Source organism: Plecotus auritus (assembly GCF_963455305.1).
Source record: "Plecotus auritus genome assembly, chromosome: 12".
Taxonomy (NCBI): domain Eukaryota; kingdom Metazoa; phylum Chordata; class Mammalia; order Chiroptera; family Vespertilionidae; genus Plecotus; species Plecotus auritus.
The window spans coordinates 22,216,007-22,233,128 of record NC_137778.1 but is presented as its reverse complement, the minus strand read 5'-3'; the positions used below and the strand labels follow the sequence as shown (position 1 = coordinate 22,233,128).

The following is a 17,122-nucleotide window of genomic DNA, read 5'->3' as shown; positions in this document are numbered from 1 at the left end:
GAGGATTAAATTGGTTAATACTGATCAAGTGCTCGGGTAACAACCATAAAAACTTGGTAAAACTGCTGTCAGTTTTGACACCACACTCCAAGCCAAGGCTGCCCTTCTTGTCCATTCTAGTTCTTGGAGCCTGGCTTAGGTAACCAACATTTGAGAACTTACCATGTGCTGGGCCCTGTGCTAAGCACTGTACAATCATTCTCTCATATCATCGTGAACACGATGACTTAGGGACCAATTCCCTCGCTGTTTAATAAAAGACAACTGGGCCCTAACCGGTTTGGCTCAGTGGATAGAGCGTCGGCCTGCGGACTGAAGGGTCCCAGGTTCGATTCCGGTCAAGGGCATGTACCTTGGTTGCGGGCACATCCCCGGTGGGGGGTGTGCAAGAGGCAGCTGAATCGATGTTTCTCTCTCATCGATGTTTCTAACTCTCTATACTTCTCCTTTCCTCTCTGTAAAAAATCAATAAAATATATTAAAAAAAATACAACTGGACTATCCAAGAAATATCCAAGAGAGGTAAAATGTCTTTGGAAAGTCACAGAGCTCTAGCCAAGAGTGGGGGGTTCGACCCAGGCAGTCCGACTTTAGCTCCTGTGCTTTAAGGACTTGTTTCTAAAACAATTTCCAGATTTCCTCAGCAAATGCCACAGCCTCAGGTGAGGAAATGTCCCAGTAATACGAAGCAGGGCGCAGAGCACAGCGTGTCTTCTCTGAAGACTAGAACAAGGTTCTCCTGAACTAAACCAAAGCAGGTGAGAGAAAAGGACGGCAGGTGGAGTGAGAGGGTTACAAGCTGATGTTTAACAGCCACTAAAGACCTCACGGGGTACCACCTGCGTACATCCTACTCGTACCTAAAACGTGACATCTAAAAGCAATCGCTCATGGTTAAAATACTTTGAAGGTCAAGTCAAACAAGAACAGAACGTTCCCTGTGAGGTTCTACACTGACTCTTTTCATGCTGCTTGGGCTCACAACACTTTTAGAACTTATTTGTAGTTGTCCTCAAAATGGACTTGGAAAGAATTACGTCTCATATTACAGTCACCTCACATGGGACGGACTGACGGACAGACAAGACACACACACACACACTTACCCACCTGATGTACCAGCTGGACTCCAGACGATGCCTTTGGCCATTTTCAAAAATGGGATCCATCAAAAGAGAAGTATTCACCCCCACAGAGGACATTCTACAGAATGTACCAGAGGGATGATTGCTAAACCCAGCTTCTTTACCTTACAGATACCTATTACACACAAATTCTGCTCAGATTCCCTGCCAGTTAAAATGATGGGAGAAACACTCCAATCAAAAGCCTCCTTTGCCAATAAAATATTGCAACCTTTATTTAAAATAAAACACAAGTTGGCAAGCCTTGTGAGACAACAGGCAGACAGCATTCCCCTTTCCAGGGCCTCCTTTATTTACATCAAGTTTAACACTGTTAGCAGTTCACAGTCAGACAACAGGGTGAGAGAATTAAATTAGAAAACAAAACACCTGAAAATATATTACAATAACAAGAGCAAACACCTGACAACACCGGCAGTGTGACCCATGACTGATGTGTTTTCAGTTAAATCCCGTGTTGTCTCACTGTGTCCCCTTAGCAACGTGCACAGTGCCAGGCCCTCCAGACCTCACCCTCTGTGCACCCACCACACATGCACCTGCAGAGCGTGACCTTTGGTATAAACGTTGAACAAGTTTTAAAGAATCTGAAGCCTATGTTTTAAGACAAAATTCTGTCAACCACCACAAAATATTCTAATTTATTTTTGCCAAGTGAACATAAAACTGGGTTCCTCCACTGACAGTCATAGAATCAAATTGCAGAGAAGGAAGAGTATGGGGTACACCCAGGAGACAGGCTCTGAGCACAGACCAACAGCTCAGGCAGCCTGTTCTCCACAAACACACCACCAGGGCACAGCTTCTATTCACCACTGAGAGTAATCTGATTAACTCCCTTTCTTACCCCTCCTTTCGTAGTGAGCACGACAACAATGTATGCACGTAGCGTGGACATGGCATGTTCCCATACACAGACCCGAGATATGAGGGTTTTCAAACATACGCCCTAAAGAGCTATGAGTACCTCAGTGTCCTTTCCAGCTTCTGAATACTGATTTCTCTGAAGGACAATTAGCCTAATCAAGGTGACTTCTCCAGATCTCTGAAAATTTCTCTCCTAATAGAGTTCCAAAAACAGGGGCCATTGTGTGAAATAGCTTGTCAAAATGGAGGAAATCCAGCCCTAACCGGTTTGGCTCAGTGGATAGAGCGTCAGCCTGTGGACTGAAGGGTCCCAGGTTCAATTCCGGTCAAGAGCATGTACCTTGGTTGCGGGCACATCCCCAGTAGGGAGTGTGCAGGAGGCAGCTGATCAATGTTTCTCTCTCATCGATGTTTCTAACTCTCTATCCTCTCCCTTCCTCTCTGTAAAAAATCAATAAAATATAGTTTTTAAAAAATAAAAATAAAAAATGGAGGTAATCCAGGCCTCATCTACCAGAAGCAGCTCTGCCTCTGGGTATTGCTGCCACTCTGCACGCAGGCCAAGGTATCTGTGAATCATACAGAACAGGGGCTGGGATTCAACACTGATCACCTAAAGCAACGCCGCTCCTGCAGTATCTCCTGAATCTAGAATACACTGATTGGCATACCTGTGTTATTGTTATAATTGCTGAAATTAACTATCCTTACATATGATTATTTTATTAACCAGAAGTCCCATTCTCCAACTAAAGTTTATGGTGCTTAAACACATGATTTAATACCATCTTAAGACTCAGAAGCAAATCTAAACAAACTCCAACCATACATACTATATTTCCTTTAAGTCTGCTAGCATTTGACAGTTCATTTCCACTGCATCCGAAAAAATTGATTGGAATGCTCCAAGACCTCAAGCCCTGTGTACAGCTCGGAAGGACGAGTGACATGTAGGACCCGGAAACTTGCTGCTTTCAGTACAACGATGAACAAAGAAAAGACACGAGAGGGCGGTACAAGGTGTGGTCTGAGGACAGTACTGGTCTAGCCCAGTGGTCGGCAAACTGCGGCTCGCAAGCCACATGCAGCTCGAGAGCCGCAGTTTGCCGACCACTGGTCTAGCCTTTCAACTTACAGGAGCCATCGTTTCCGCAGAGCAGGGGTGGGGAACAGCCGGCCGTACCATTTGGTCTGGCCCTGCCAGGGCAACTGCAGGCGGGACTAGAAATTCAATAAATCTAGAGCTTTTTCATAGCAATATACTTTTTAAATTGATAATTTTGTATGGCCCTCGAATGATGTTACAAATACCAAATGGCCCTTGGCAGACAAAAGGTTCCCCACCCCTGATTTAGAGGGTCTGCAGGTTTGAAGATCTGCTCACACACCACCTGTGACCACGGGTTGAGTTAACAGGGCCTTGCTACTGTGTTCAGCAATGAGGAGGTTAAAGGATATACTTTTTCTAGGAGAGGTAAACTATTCCAAATGTATAATTGTACATAGGAGCAAAGAAGTGAGTGCACCTGGAGGGAGGGAAGGGTGCAGTTAGAGCATCCTTCCCCCACTCACCAGCAGGACAGAGAGAAGAGCAGTGGTCTGCCAAGATCAGTGGCCTGTGTGGGGAGAACTTCCAAATGGGGACTCTCCCTGACCAGGGCTCTGAGCCACTGCAACCATCATGTTCATGTCTACCAGTTCAATAACCTTACAACTTCAACTGGGATGACAAGTCTTTTCCTCTGCAAAACAGATAAAACCCACCCTTGAAGGCACAATCCTCTCGCAGTGATGCCCACCACCCCCAGTCAGCTAAAAGCGAGATGAGCTGCCCAGGCCTCCTCCCCCGGGGAGAAGCATGGGACTGTTCCACCTGCCTCATAATCACAGGGTGAAGCCTTCCCCCATTTCCTGTTCTTTGGAAATAGGACACGGAGTCATCCTGCATACACATTATCTCAAGATATAACATACACCTCAGGTGGGTGGCATGGAAGGCAGCAGTACCAGAGCAGAAGCTCATCTTTTTGGACATTGCGGCAAACTCCACGAAAGACTGGCTGGAGCAAAGACAGTTACTGAGCAGCCCTGAAATCACCCGTGCTTCCCCAATGACACAGGAGAACCGGGCGGGCAGTGGAAGCCCACGGTAACAGAGCAGGTAATGGTAACTGTTATGCCAGGCACTATTTACCTGCCCGAAAAAGCAAGCCTTACATTAGATTTTTTTTAAAGTCTGGGATTGGAAAACTGAAACTCCACCCCAAAGATATAAATATCCTGTTAACAGTAGGACACGTTTTAGAACCAGCCCAAGGCCTTCCTCGGTGACGAGGCTGTGGCTACAGCAACTTCCCTGATTGTCAGGTGCCCTTGGGGCTGCCTTTCTCTTTCTCTCTTGCTCCCACAGATCTCAAACTGAATCAGGGATTTACAAAAGAACCGAGCTACTGGCTTGACAGAAGCGAAGACAGAGATCTAGACAGCTGGAGTCTATTAAATACATTAGAAGAAACTTCTATCTAGAGACCCACCTACTAGTACATAAAGAGGACTGGTCATAAAGGCTAAGGGTAGAGAGATGGATACCAAATTAATGCAAGCAGGATGCTGAAACCCAGAAGTCATCAAGAACAAACCTGCAGACAACCGTCAGCCCAATGTGAATTCCTGTGGGAGCCGAGCCTGAGAGAAGCGATGACATCAGTAGCAAACATGGAAGGGAATAGGAGACAGTGCAGCTGTCACTCAAAGTGGCCACCAATGCAGTTTACTCTTTTATAGGTATTTTATAACCTAACAGGTGAGTTATGTTCAGCTACTCTTCTTAAAAAAAAAAATAAACATGGATTATGAATGTCACGCTCATTTATAACTGATAGGAAATCCTAAAACGCTCTGGTTCTATAGCCATCCCATCTCCTCTCACCCCCACCCTTTGCCCCGCAGAAAAAACAACAACAAAAAACCCCACACAGGACATAGGTTAAAAAAGACACTGTCAACATCAACAGGCAATGTGTCTGCTGCCGCCACATTTAGGATGCTAGATGACTGAACGTGTAGTGGACAAATGTTCACAACCAACAGGCCCCTTCTTCAGTCAAGGTGCCTGGAAGAGCTTCTCTGTTGTGAGTGCCCATTGTTACTTTTTAATGATTATAATTAAACCAGAAAGTTGGTCCCTAGTTTTCTGAAGTTATTCAATAATTAGCTACAATTTCAGTAAAAGACTTACTATACCTGCACATAGTCATTTAGCAGTTTCATATTTATAAATGTCATGTTACAGAGGACCTGCATTTTCAGGTCCCACACAGGTAAGCCTATAAGTCGATCAGCATGTAACCAACTGCTTTAACTTTTAAACAGACCTTAATAATATGACCTTAGTTATATTACATTTGATACTTTTTCCTCAAAGTGCTTTCATATACATTATTTCAATCATTAAAATGGCACAGAACAATAAACTTTTATGTTGTTATTTTCTTAAGAAAGAGGAATGTAGGACTAGATTTTTTAAAACTTAAGTTGGTATTTATTACAAAGTGCAGATTGCTGTGCTGCTGAGGTCTGTCCCAAAGAATGACTCCATACAGATTTTTAAATTACTGACTTCTGAAGATTGCCTGCTTTGCTAGTATTGCCATTACTCAACATTCAAGTCCCTTAAGGTCAGAGGGTGCCAGGAACATGTGCTTTAGAGAGTGTGCAGTGAGCGCTGTGCAGACTGATTGTCTATCTGAGCCACTTTCTCTGCAGTGTCTCACAAGGCAGCAGGAATGGTGGAGGGACCCCCACAATCAGAGTCAAGAGAGTGAGCTCTAGCCTTGGCTCTGCCACTAATTAACTGCTCTGAGATCCAGAGCAAGTAACTATCTTCTCTTCCAATCTTAAGCTATAAAGAAAAAGGTAGGATGTTAAGTGTTCAGATAGTGTTGGGTGTCAGAAACACCTGGCAGGGTTCTTATAAAACACACTGGCTGAGACCTCACCACACTGGGAATTCTGATCAATGCATCAGATTTTATTTTGTTTTTAAACGCAGAAGATTTTGTTGCACATTCCTGGCTAAGATTCACTGGACCAAGTTTATTAATAATAATAGTGGTCATTCACATTTATGGAGTGCTCATTATGTGCCAGGCACTGAAGCTAAGTATCTTACATATATTATCATTTAATCCTTATGACAACCTGAGGTAGTTACTATTATTATCCCGGTTTTCCAATGAGGAAACTAAGGCTCAGGACGATTAAATGACTTGCCTTCTGGACTGGCTTTAGAGTGTGAGTTCTTATTCACCGTCTATACTGTATCCTCAACTCAAAAGCTCCATGACGTTACTTAAATAAATATGGGCTATGCCTTAGCAGAGCATATTTTATTAACCAGGCACTATTTTATTAGCCAACTTTCAATTGAATTATAAGAAAATTCTAATTTAAGCCCCAAAATGCCGCTGGGCAAGTGGCTCCACGTCAAGACCTCAATGTGCAGAGGTCATCTGGAAAAACACTGAAAGAACTTCCTGGGCCAGTTTTTTTTTAAGGCTGTTATCTCTGAAAATTACAATGGCAGTCAATAGAAAATACACACATTTTAATTTTACACAAAGCCTTTTAAGAAAATACTTAATGTAAAGCACAATAAAGATGTATTCTACACAAAATATTGAATTCAAAGGTAGGAAATCTAAACTGAAATTGTATTATATGTACATGAAAGGATTCAAACTGTCATAGCCCAAAGGAGTGTGTATGTATATGTGTATATACATACATATATATACACACACATACATATATATGACCATTTTAGAAAGTTTTCAACATTTTGTCTTTTTGCTCCTGCTCTCTGCTTTGCTTTTAAACCAATTAGAATTAAACTACATCTTTAATTTCTAAAAAGCAGTTTTCTCTGCTTTGAATTCAAACTTTTAAATTTACATAAGGTTATTTTTTAATTCTTTTCAAGTAGAAAAAGAAAAGACCTCTATTAGACTTTTATAAGTTGACAGTGCCTCTTTAACCTTAACCCTGAGCTCTCAACTCCTGAAGTTCCACAGTTCAAGCATCATGTGGATGGGGGTGCTGCAAAAGTCAATGCTACTATTGACAGTGTTGAGAAAACACAATTCATTAACTTACTGAGCACCTACTGTAGGCAAGATAGAGCCAGGTGCCACCCCTGAGTAAGACACAGCCCCCACCCTCAAGACTATTTCGGTGAGAAATTTGGAGCTTAAATACACTCAGTAGTGTTCCTCCAACGCTTATTCTCAGAGCTCTCGATGAAAGATCCCTTGCTTAGAAAAAAAAAAAAAATCCCCTGAAAAACAATTATAATCCCTCAACTTGCATCCCATAATGACAGGGATAAACTTAAAAAGCAGCATAAAATATTCTAAAGTTTTAGCTTTCCCTGCCCCACCCTTAAAAGGCTAATTGCTAAAACGATTTCAAGTTTATGGAAGTGTATAATGAGGGGAAGTGGCTAGCAAGGAGACAGGAGCGGGACTGTTGGTCTTTAAAACCACGTTGAAAGGAACTCTAGCTTCTCTTCCAACCGCTGCAAGGAGACTGAGCACATCACTAGCTGCCTATGCTGCACCTTTAGGAATCAGACGGAGACTACCACCCCACAAGGAATGCCCAGTACTGACCCCTCCCTTCAAGTCCTTCCTTGGTCTGGGCCTCCTTTCGAGCAGCCGTGATAAGAATCAAGGTTTCCTTTCTTTCTGATGAAAACTAAATGTCCTCCTTGGTCAAAGATGTCAAACTCTGTCCAAAACATAGTTTTTCCCTATTAGTATTCTAGCGCAATTAATGTAATCTCAACAGCTCTAAATTTCATGATTTGCTACTGAGCATAGAAGAGACTGAAAACCATTCAACACAACACCACTGCACTAAATAACTTGGTAGGGAGGCTCTCAGAGGGAGAACTACACCCTTATTTGTGAAACACCCATGAGAACATGTATCATTACCTTCATTTAACAGATTTAGAGATGGGGCTGTGGCTTGACAGTGGATCGATGACAGAGGCAGGAAGAAAATTCACTGCTCACCGATGCTGAATTCCTATCTTCCTAAGTTAATATTCCTTTGGAAGGAAAAAAATAATTTATTTTTTTGTATTGGGTTCTCCTTGGGGGAGGGAGTCACAAAGCTTTAAAAACAGAATGAAGTGGTAACTGGGATTAGACCTGATATTGAGAATATTAATAATATCTACTGTTCAGCTCCCTGTGATCCTAATTAGCTTCCATAATTATGAATGAGTAGGGAAGGAAAAGGCCTATTTTTCAAAGGCAAAATATATTTGAGGGTTAAGTCATTAGATTTCCAGGATCTAATTGGTTTTTCCTAGAAATGATGTGCTCCTTCAATTATACACTCTTAAAATATGATATTGAAATAAATATCGAAGAATATTCCCAATGTGATCTTTACAAACAAGCACAACGATTTGGGGGGGGGGGTGGTGAAAGGAGAAAGGCATGTGAGAATAATTTAGGGTGATTCATCTGAAATCCAGTGGGTGTGTGTGTGCTTCTCTCTACTTTCTGCCCAGATCGGGTCTAAGGTGATGACGGAAGGGAAAGGTACGGAGAAACAGCCACTAGGACCAAACCAACTTCTCCTCAGTCAGAAGCCTCTGGGCCTGGCTGCTGGGTTCCAAGAAGAGCCCCTTTCTTGGATAGTTGAGTTGATAACGAAATACACAGCTTCCCAAGTCCTTGACTGTATGTCAGTATGCAGGGGCACGGTATCAGAAAAGGATTCCCTGTGAGAACCTGTCCATGACCACTAATTTCAAAATCAATGTTGGTTAATGCCTGAATGCTGCAGGGATAAAGGAAGACAGCCTGCCCAGCAGGGGGCAGAGAAGAACCACTAAGACCCCTATAATCCTGGTCCGTTAGGAAACAACATACTAGACTGGGACAAGTGACTTGTGCTGATCAATGTGAGATTTTAGCTTTCAAGCTCCCTGACTGTACTTCCTAGATTTCTTTACTTCCGGCTCCAATTAACACATCAATGGGAAACAGGAGAGGAGCAACAGATAGGGCCACCTTTCCGGTTTTGTAGGTTTTGTAATTCCAGCAATTTGATTTGCAGTTCTTATTGCAGCAAGTGACCTTGGGGAAGCAAGGCTAATAGCTGCTTCCAACAGCCTTGGATGAAACTTCACTTAGCACCTTCCCAGCTTTCCTTCCTTCTGTTCCACTGACTTTCCTAGTGAGGTGGAACATAATCATTAGTACCTACGGGAGCCCTAAGCCAGTTCCCTCTGTGCCACACAGCCCGGTGCCGCAGCCAGGCCCGTCTGGGCAGTCTCAAGGCACTGCCAAGGGCAGCCCTGTCTAACCACCTCGCATCATTCCAGGTCAGAATGGCTGGATTTGGTTCTTCACAGCCACATACACACATTCCCTGATATTCCAGTGCAGCTTCCACCTGTCCACCACCGCCCCGTCCCCTCTAATTTCCCTCTCCTTTGAGTTTTGCTTTGTTATTTTTGAGATGAACCTGTAAACGTGAGATCTCAGAGAGCTGAGGTACTTCACATAAACACACTCAAGTATCAGTCTTTCATTTTTTGAAAACAAGAACACAGGAAAACAAGTCCCTTCCCGTCCCCTCAGAAACATGTGCCTCTTCCAGTAGTCAGTCTAACAGTGGCTACCTCTGCACCACATCGCTGATTTCCTGTACGCACGATAATAAGTTATTAAGGACAGGATTTGCCCCGGGCACGCCCGCAGTGGCTGAAGACACCTGCAATTCCTGCAGGCTGAGTTCCAGTTTGCTCACGGCCTCTCGGAAGGCAAACTTGTTGCGAGTTTGAGGGATGCAGTCCACGTAGCCTGAGCAGTAGTCAAGCAGCTGGTGCCCAGTGTCCACCAGCTGGCTGTTGGGCACCGGTTCCGAGATTGCACTGGACAGCAGGTCAGCACATTCCAGCAGGGCCTCTTTGCTGATTTTGTCTGCGGAGATTTTCTCAGCTGCCTGTTTGGTTTTTCTCAGAGCCACTTTAGTACCTGCTGTGCCATTGGCCATTTTGGCTGGCGAGATGGAAGCTGTGGGCAGAGGCACTTGAGGTGGAGGCACCACAGGCCTCCCAGCTTTCCCACTGACGGGCACTGCCCCTGGAGCTGCCTTTTTCCCTCCTTCCTGTGTTTCTGATGTGGGCTGTCCGGCAGCCGGGGCCGCCGGCTCTTCCGTGGGGTCCGAGCACACAGACGGATGCTGCAGTAGTCTCATCACTGGTGGTGGGGGTGGGGCACACTTTGGTTTTACCCGTCGGGGTCGGTCTTTGTCTCCAGAGGATGTGACCTGATGCTCAGATAAGAGCTTGAATTTGTTCCCCTGAGAGTCTGTGCCAATGAGCTGCACGTCGGCTGGAGTGTGCTTCAGAGTGGGGGAGATGAGGACGGGCACTTTGTGGTTGTGAGTGGTGGGGAGGATGGCCGCGACCTTGGCTGGAGAAGCCCAGCCTGTCTGCTCGCCATCCTCTGGGACGCCGGCCATGCCCAGTCGTGCCCCACCATTCCTCTCCTTGCTCTTTGGGGCAGCTGCCACTCCAGCTGCCCCCACCCCTGGACAGTCCTTCTCTGTAATGGCTGGATCCCCAGAGGGGGTTCTTAGGGGAAGAGCTGTGGTTCCTCTGGGCAAAAGTTTGGCTTTTGGTCTCTCCTTGGTTGGAGCAGCACCTTCCTCTGACTTTTTGGGAAGTGTGTCATTGGCCCTGTCCATACTCTCTTCTGGCTGAGAAGAGGTGGACACTGTCCTTTCCAGCTGGATTTTGGACCTCTGGCAGTTCCTGGGAAGGGTCATTGCCATCCTATCCTGCTCTGGAAGCCCTGAGGACATGGAAGATGTAGAGTTTGACCTTGGAAAAGGCTTGGAAGTGTCATCATTGGCTGTGGGTTTACCTGCTCGTAAGCCCAGTGTCTTTTTGATTAAGCGTGGTGTAAAGAAGCCTGTGATGCCAGACCACCCACCCCCCGCAGTGCCACTGCCCCCACCCCCGCCACTGTCGTCATTACAGAGGTTCCTCTGTGCAAAGCTCCCCCCATAGCACTTGGGGGGCACCAGATTCGCCTCTTGCTGGGCAGAAGTGAAAGAGAACCCATCAGCATGCTGTAGAGAAGCAACAGATGAGAAGTTACCCGTGAGTTCATATTTCTTGTGGGGCTGATTCTCCATTTCTCGGAAGGAGCTGCTGCGTTTGGGGGGTGTGGGAGCATTTCTCTTTTTCATGAAGGAGCTGAAGAAGCCTCCCTTCCTATCCCTGGTGAAACACGTCTCTTTAGCATCTTCCAAAAGGCTGCTGGGTGACTTGTCTCTTTGTTTTCGAGGCAGTGCTGGGGACCCACTGGGGACCTGTGCACTTCTAATGAACCCTGATGAGAAACGGCCAATCAGTAATGTGAAAGACAAGGAGGCACTCTGTTACACTTGAGTTACTAAGGCTGAACTGTCAGAGTTTTGTCAGCATCTATTAAATGCCAGGTGACAGCCGGACTCAGAGGGAACTAACACATACAGTATCCTTTCACATTAATCAGTATCCAAATGTGACATGGGATGTAAATGGAAAGAAAAACCCTGCTGGTGTTTACCTCGGCCTTCATCTTTTCTCCAAAAGCTACCATACAAACTGCCCTCCATATCAGGTTCACTGAAGAAGTGTTTGCCAGAACTGCAAAGAAGCTAAGCATTTGGGAATCCGGAGCTAAGGGGATGGAGTGGAAGGCACAGCTGCATGCGAGTGGATAGATCAGGACTCCTAACACGGTGATGCAGAGCTGAGGACTAGAGTGGTAGGTAAAATGGATGCCAGCCATACTTTCCTCGGGGAAGACGGGCAGGGAAGTGCGAATAGAAGCACCATAACCCATGGTTCTTTAAACAAGGCAGCCTGACTCTGCCTGCCTTGGGACCCATACCTGGTGCTGAACTGGAAGCAGAATTGTCGGTGGCATCTAGGGACCCTTCGATATTCTCCTTGTTCTCCACCTGTTTCTTCAGCGTCCGGGTCTTGGAAGGAAGTATAGGTAATCGGGGCAGGTAGGGGACAACAGATGAGACGGCGGCGGCCCTCCCAAGCTCCTCAGCTACTTCTGTGAGGAAGACAAGGGGACTGATAAAAAGAACTTCATGACAGAGCATAGGAGTTCTTTTCAGAAAAGGCGTACAACTGCGGAAGAACTAGAGAGTACTAAGATGTATAAATGGACCACAGAGATGCACTCTATTTTTGTCTGGCTTCTTTTGCTCAACATTACATCTGTGGATTCATCCATATTGTTGCATGTGGCAGGTTTTTCCTCATTCCTGTGTATTGTTCAAATGTGAGACTGAATATACCAAAATTCACCTATTTGTTTCCAGTGTTTGGCTATTATGAATATATTGCTAGGGACCATTCTGCTACATCTTTTGCTTCACAATTGCATAAGCACGATGCGTGGTCATGAGGTGCATACAAATTCAGCTTTTTCCTGCCAAACTATCTCTCCAAATGCCTGTACCAATCTACACTCACACTGACAACGTATAAAATTCTGGTTACTCTGAGTACTCGTCCATTTTATGTTATGAGGTTTCTTGTTTGATTTTACTTTTAGCCATTCTGGGGGTAGGTATGTAGAGGGATTTCATTGTTTCATTTTCTACTTCTCTGATGAGGAGTGATATTGAGCATGGCTTCATATGCTTACTGGTCATTTAGCTATCCTTGCTTACTATGTCCCTATTCAGAAGTTGAACAAAGCAGACAGATGTCTACAGATATCTTTATTTTTCAGTTGCACCTTGTACTAAAAAGGAGGGTAGGTACATTCCCTTTCATGCAAATGAGGCTCTTGAAAAAAGGTTGAGCCATTAGTAAGTAAGCTTTGCTGACTAAACCTGGCCATGGCTTCTGTGGCTTTTGCTGAAGCAAACACAAAATTTGCTATTCATTTCTAAACAAAAATGAAGCCCGTAGGGTCAATTAAATTGTGAAATTTTATAATTATTTTACATCTTTTGGTAATTATTTTTAAATATGTTTTTATTGAGTTTTATTTTATTTTTTTAATATATTTTTATTGATTTCAGAGAGGAAAGGAAGAGAGAGAGATAGAAGCATCAATGATGAGAATCATTGATCGGCTGCCTCCTGTATGTCCCCTATTGGGGATCGAGCCCGAAACCCCAGGCATGTGCCCTTGACCAGAATTGAAACCAGGACCCTTCAGTCTGCAGGCTGACACTCTATCCACTGAGCCAAACCAGCTAGGGCTGTTTTTATTGAGTTTTAGAGAGAGAGGAATAGAGAGATAGAAACATCAATGAGAGAGGAATATCACTGATCAGCTGCCTCCTATTGGGCATTGAACCCACATGTGCTCTGACCAGGAATCAAACCAGTGACCTCTTGATTCCTGGGTCAATGCTCAGCTGCTGAGCCACACTGGCCGGGCTGGTAATTATTTTTAAAAATTAGCATCCCACAAGAGTGGGTAAATGGCACATAATACAAGGCAATACAATGAGATTTCGTTCTTACACTGCTATACAAACAGCTAGGAGACAGACATTACCTCAACGATGCTGACAACTGTGTCCAAAGCCACTTGGAGGATTTTGAGGAAGAGATGAACCCAGAAGCCAAAGTACAGAGATGTTGGGTGGGCGTGGCTTTGGGAAAGAGGAAGGGGTAAGGAGGAAGACCTGAAGCTACTTGAGTCCATGGCTTCAACTGACTCTGAGATGAGCACCATCCCCGTTCCCCATGGTTTGGTTACAAGCCAATAAACCCTTCTCTTACTACTTAAAGTTTGAGTTAGGGTTCCTTCACTTACAACTAACAAGTACATCCTTTAAAGGTAGGAGCTGTGTCTTATCTCTGTGTCCTCAGATCTAGTTCAGACCTTGCCACAGATTAAATGCTTAACAAATTATGGGTTGAATAACGTTAAGTTTCTTATTTAGCAGTAGTGAATTGAAATTAGCCTTAAAAATTGGTAAGGGCCAGTTTTCTAAAAGGATGTAACATTTTCAAGAGAAGCAGAAATATTTAACTTAGGATTCAACAGGGGTTAAAAGTTGACACAAAAGTACCAAAGAAATGGACCCTACTCTTTGGCCGATATTCATGACTTCAACCACCTTGACACCACAGGAAAAAGGCACACAGAGAAAAGAAGACTTCGGTGATAGGCAGCTGCCCAAGGGCCAGCTGTGCCCTCCCCAACCTGTAGAAATTCCATGCATCAAAGAACTAGAATGTAAACACTTACTATTAAATTTGATGTTATACTTTTCCCTTTCTTCTCACCTAGATATGATAAATCACTGAGGAAAGCAGACCAAAATCAACTTGCCTGATTTCTTCTTCTAATATTTTAAAACTTGAACTTAAGCAGTAAGTTCTATGTTCAATTATGAAGGAAAGAAAAAATTTGAGAAATAAGTATAACATTCTGGAACTATATCAAAGTGTCTAATAGGCAAGTTTAACTAAGAATGTTGTGGTTTTAGCTCTTTAGGAAAAGTCTCTCTTTATAACAAGTTTATTGTTTGACTTTTGCTGACAATTTTAGAAGCATTATATACAAAAGTAGAAAACTGCCTATATGTGTCCATACTGTTGTTTTTAGATAAGGGTTCTCACTGTTCACAGCATAACTTAGTATATGCTCATTCTAAACTTCCCTCCATGTCAATTCAAGAATATCATTTTAAATATTTAATTATATGAATATGATAATTAACAGCCCACTAGATATTTAAATTGTTCTTAATTTTTCAGTATTATAAACTATACTCTGATGGAATATTCTTGTAGCTAAATCTTTGTTCACACCCTTAATTATTTCCTTGGGATCTATTTTTATAAATAAAATTTCTGGATATTGCTCTTATGACTTGGTTCTGCCTTTTCTGGTATGATTCAAGGAGCTGGAATATTTTTCAGACTCATTTTTTCCCCTTTCTCTTCCCTACATAAGTATTAATGCTTAAAGAACTACTGAATTTACTCTCTTTATGAAGAGACTGAATTAATTTGCAATCAAAGTATACTTTCAAGATTAAAAATGATAGAAACACAAGAAATTAAAAAAGGCAAAAAATAAAAAAGCAAAACAAGAAGAATGAAGGCCAAGAACTAATTCAATATCCTGAAATGGAGTCTCAAGCTACAGAAGTGCATCATTTTTGAAATATTATCACTACCCAGAACTAGCCACCAATAAACAGCCAGATTCTTACCTTCGGAAATGCTGGAGTCATGGAACATGGTTTCAAAAGCTTGATGTGTTTCAGCAAAAGAGGGCCTGTCAGCAGGGCTCCACTTCCAGCCTACGTAACAAAAACAAACGGAGGAAATGCTCAAGCCCCTGCAGGAATGGACACCCCGTGGCGCGCCTGAGTGAGTCCCATGCATCAGGACGTGTGCCTCTTAGAGCAGAGTTGCCGCTGCCTCTCAGTTTGACTCAGAGGGTAATGAACCCACTTCCTAGAGCAAGTCCCTCTATGCAGCCTCCGCTCCTATTCCCTCTACATAGGGGTGAGGAGGGATGGGAAGATAATTTAGAAAATGGCAAGTTTTCTTTCACTGGAAAAACAAAAGTTAAACCTGTCTTCAAACTCACTCTAACCTTAGAAATCATGAGTTGTACATATTCAGAAATATAATGGCCTATCCGAAAGGAGCTTGCAGTTCATATTTGACGAAGACATGGCAGCAGGCAATGCCAATGCTCAATGAGAAAATAAGATTTATGCTCACACACAACTGCACTTTACTACCACCTTCCCATCTTCAAGGAGTCAGATGCTTTGTTTATTCATCACTGAGGTTACGTGCATATATTCTCCCCAGTCTTTAGCAATCATTTTCATCTAGTCATTTTCAATCATTTCTCCTAAACTCCAAACTCAATTTCTTATTATTCTATTTTTTTAAATATTTTGACTTTTAGATAGGAAGGGGGGGGGGCGGGGAGAGAGAAACATCAATTGGCTGCCTCCCACATGTTCCCTGACTGGGAATCGAGTCTGCCACTTCTGGTGTACAGGACGATGTTCTAACCAACTGAGCCACATGGGCCAGGGCTCTTATTATCCCACTAGAGGCCCAGCGCACAATTAAATCGTGCGTGTGTAGGGTCCCCTAGGCCTAGCCTGCCATCAGGGCCATGTCCGCCGCCCTGTAACGCCTCGCATGCTACGCGGACACTGCCGGCACCCCACGACGCTCCACTGATGCTGCCACCGCTCTGGGAGTGGGGGTAGGGGGAGCGCCCGAGAGGTTCTCCATGCACCTCCTGGTGATCAGTCATTTGGTCATTATGGCGTTATGGCCACTGGCCTTTCATAATATAGAATAAATGTGCAAGTGTTTCTGGGAAACTGACTCAACATTTCAGCCATGGACAATGATTCTTAGGATTCAGTAGGACTCAATGGTATAGCATATGACATACCAACTGGCTAATCAATGACCGACTCTTTATATGCCAGGCGGTTAGATTCAATCTAACAACATTAAGAGGAAAAATATTCCTAATTTTGTTAATCATCCCAAATTGCTGACTCAGACTCTCAAAATTAAAATATGCAAAAATACTCACATGCTCTCATAAGTTCATAAACCTTAGGGGGGCATCCTTCAGGCTGTTCCATTCGATATCCCTTTTCTAGTAGATCATAGACCTGAGACAGGTCAATACCTGGATATGGTGACATTCCATAGGTAGCAATTTCCCACAACAGTACCCCAAAAGCTGCATAAGGGGCGAAAAAAAAGAGCTTAATGTTTCTGCTCTGATTTATTATTATTTTATACCACTAGGTAATTATCTTTCAAATTCTGGATAATATTCAATTACCAAAAGTATTCCTCCTAAGATAACTGTCATGGGAACATTTGAGATATAACCTGAAATATAAAGATGGCTTTCTTTGTATTTCCCACCTTTAATTTAGACTTCCTTTACTACAATGAAGGAAAATAAACTCTGACCATATAAGAAGTCTGGGGCATAATCAAACTATTCTTAGAATAATCTATGATCTAATTAATGAGTTTCACAGTT

General features: G+C 43.5%; 1 protein-coding gene across 3 annotated transcripts in view; it reads right to left on the bottom strand.

Annotated features, from left to right (window-relative positions):
- Positions 1 to 8,161: 8,161 nt before the first annotated feature.
- Positions 8,162 to 17,122, bottom strand: part of ABL2 (ABL proto-oncogene 2, non-receptor tyrosine kinase) — a 101,654-nt gene continuing 92,693 nt past the window's right edge. For all 3 annotated transcript variants that reach the window (XM_080649003.1, XM_080649002.1, XM_080649004.1), the window contains 4 exons: positions 16,658 to 16,810; positions 15,294 to 15,383; positions 11,981 to 12,154; positions 8,162 to 11,434 (listed from right to left, as the gene is read on the bottom strand). In XM_080649003.1, the coding sequence (XP_080505129.1) occupies positions 9,711 to 11,434; positions 11,981 to 12,154; positions 15,294 to 15,383; positions 16,658 to 16,810 (2,141 nt within the window). In that variant the 3' untranslated portion in view covers positions 8,162 to 9,710. The remainder of the gene's footprint in view (positions 11,435 to 11,980; positions 12,155 to 15,293; positions 15,384 to 16,657; positions 16,811 to 17,122) is intronic.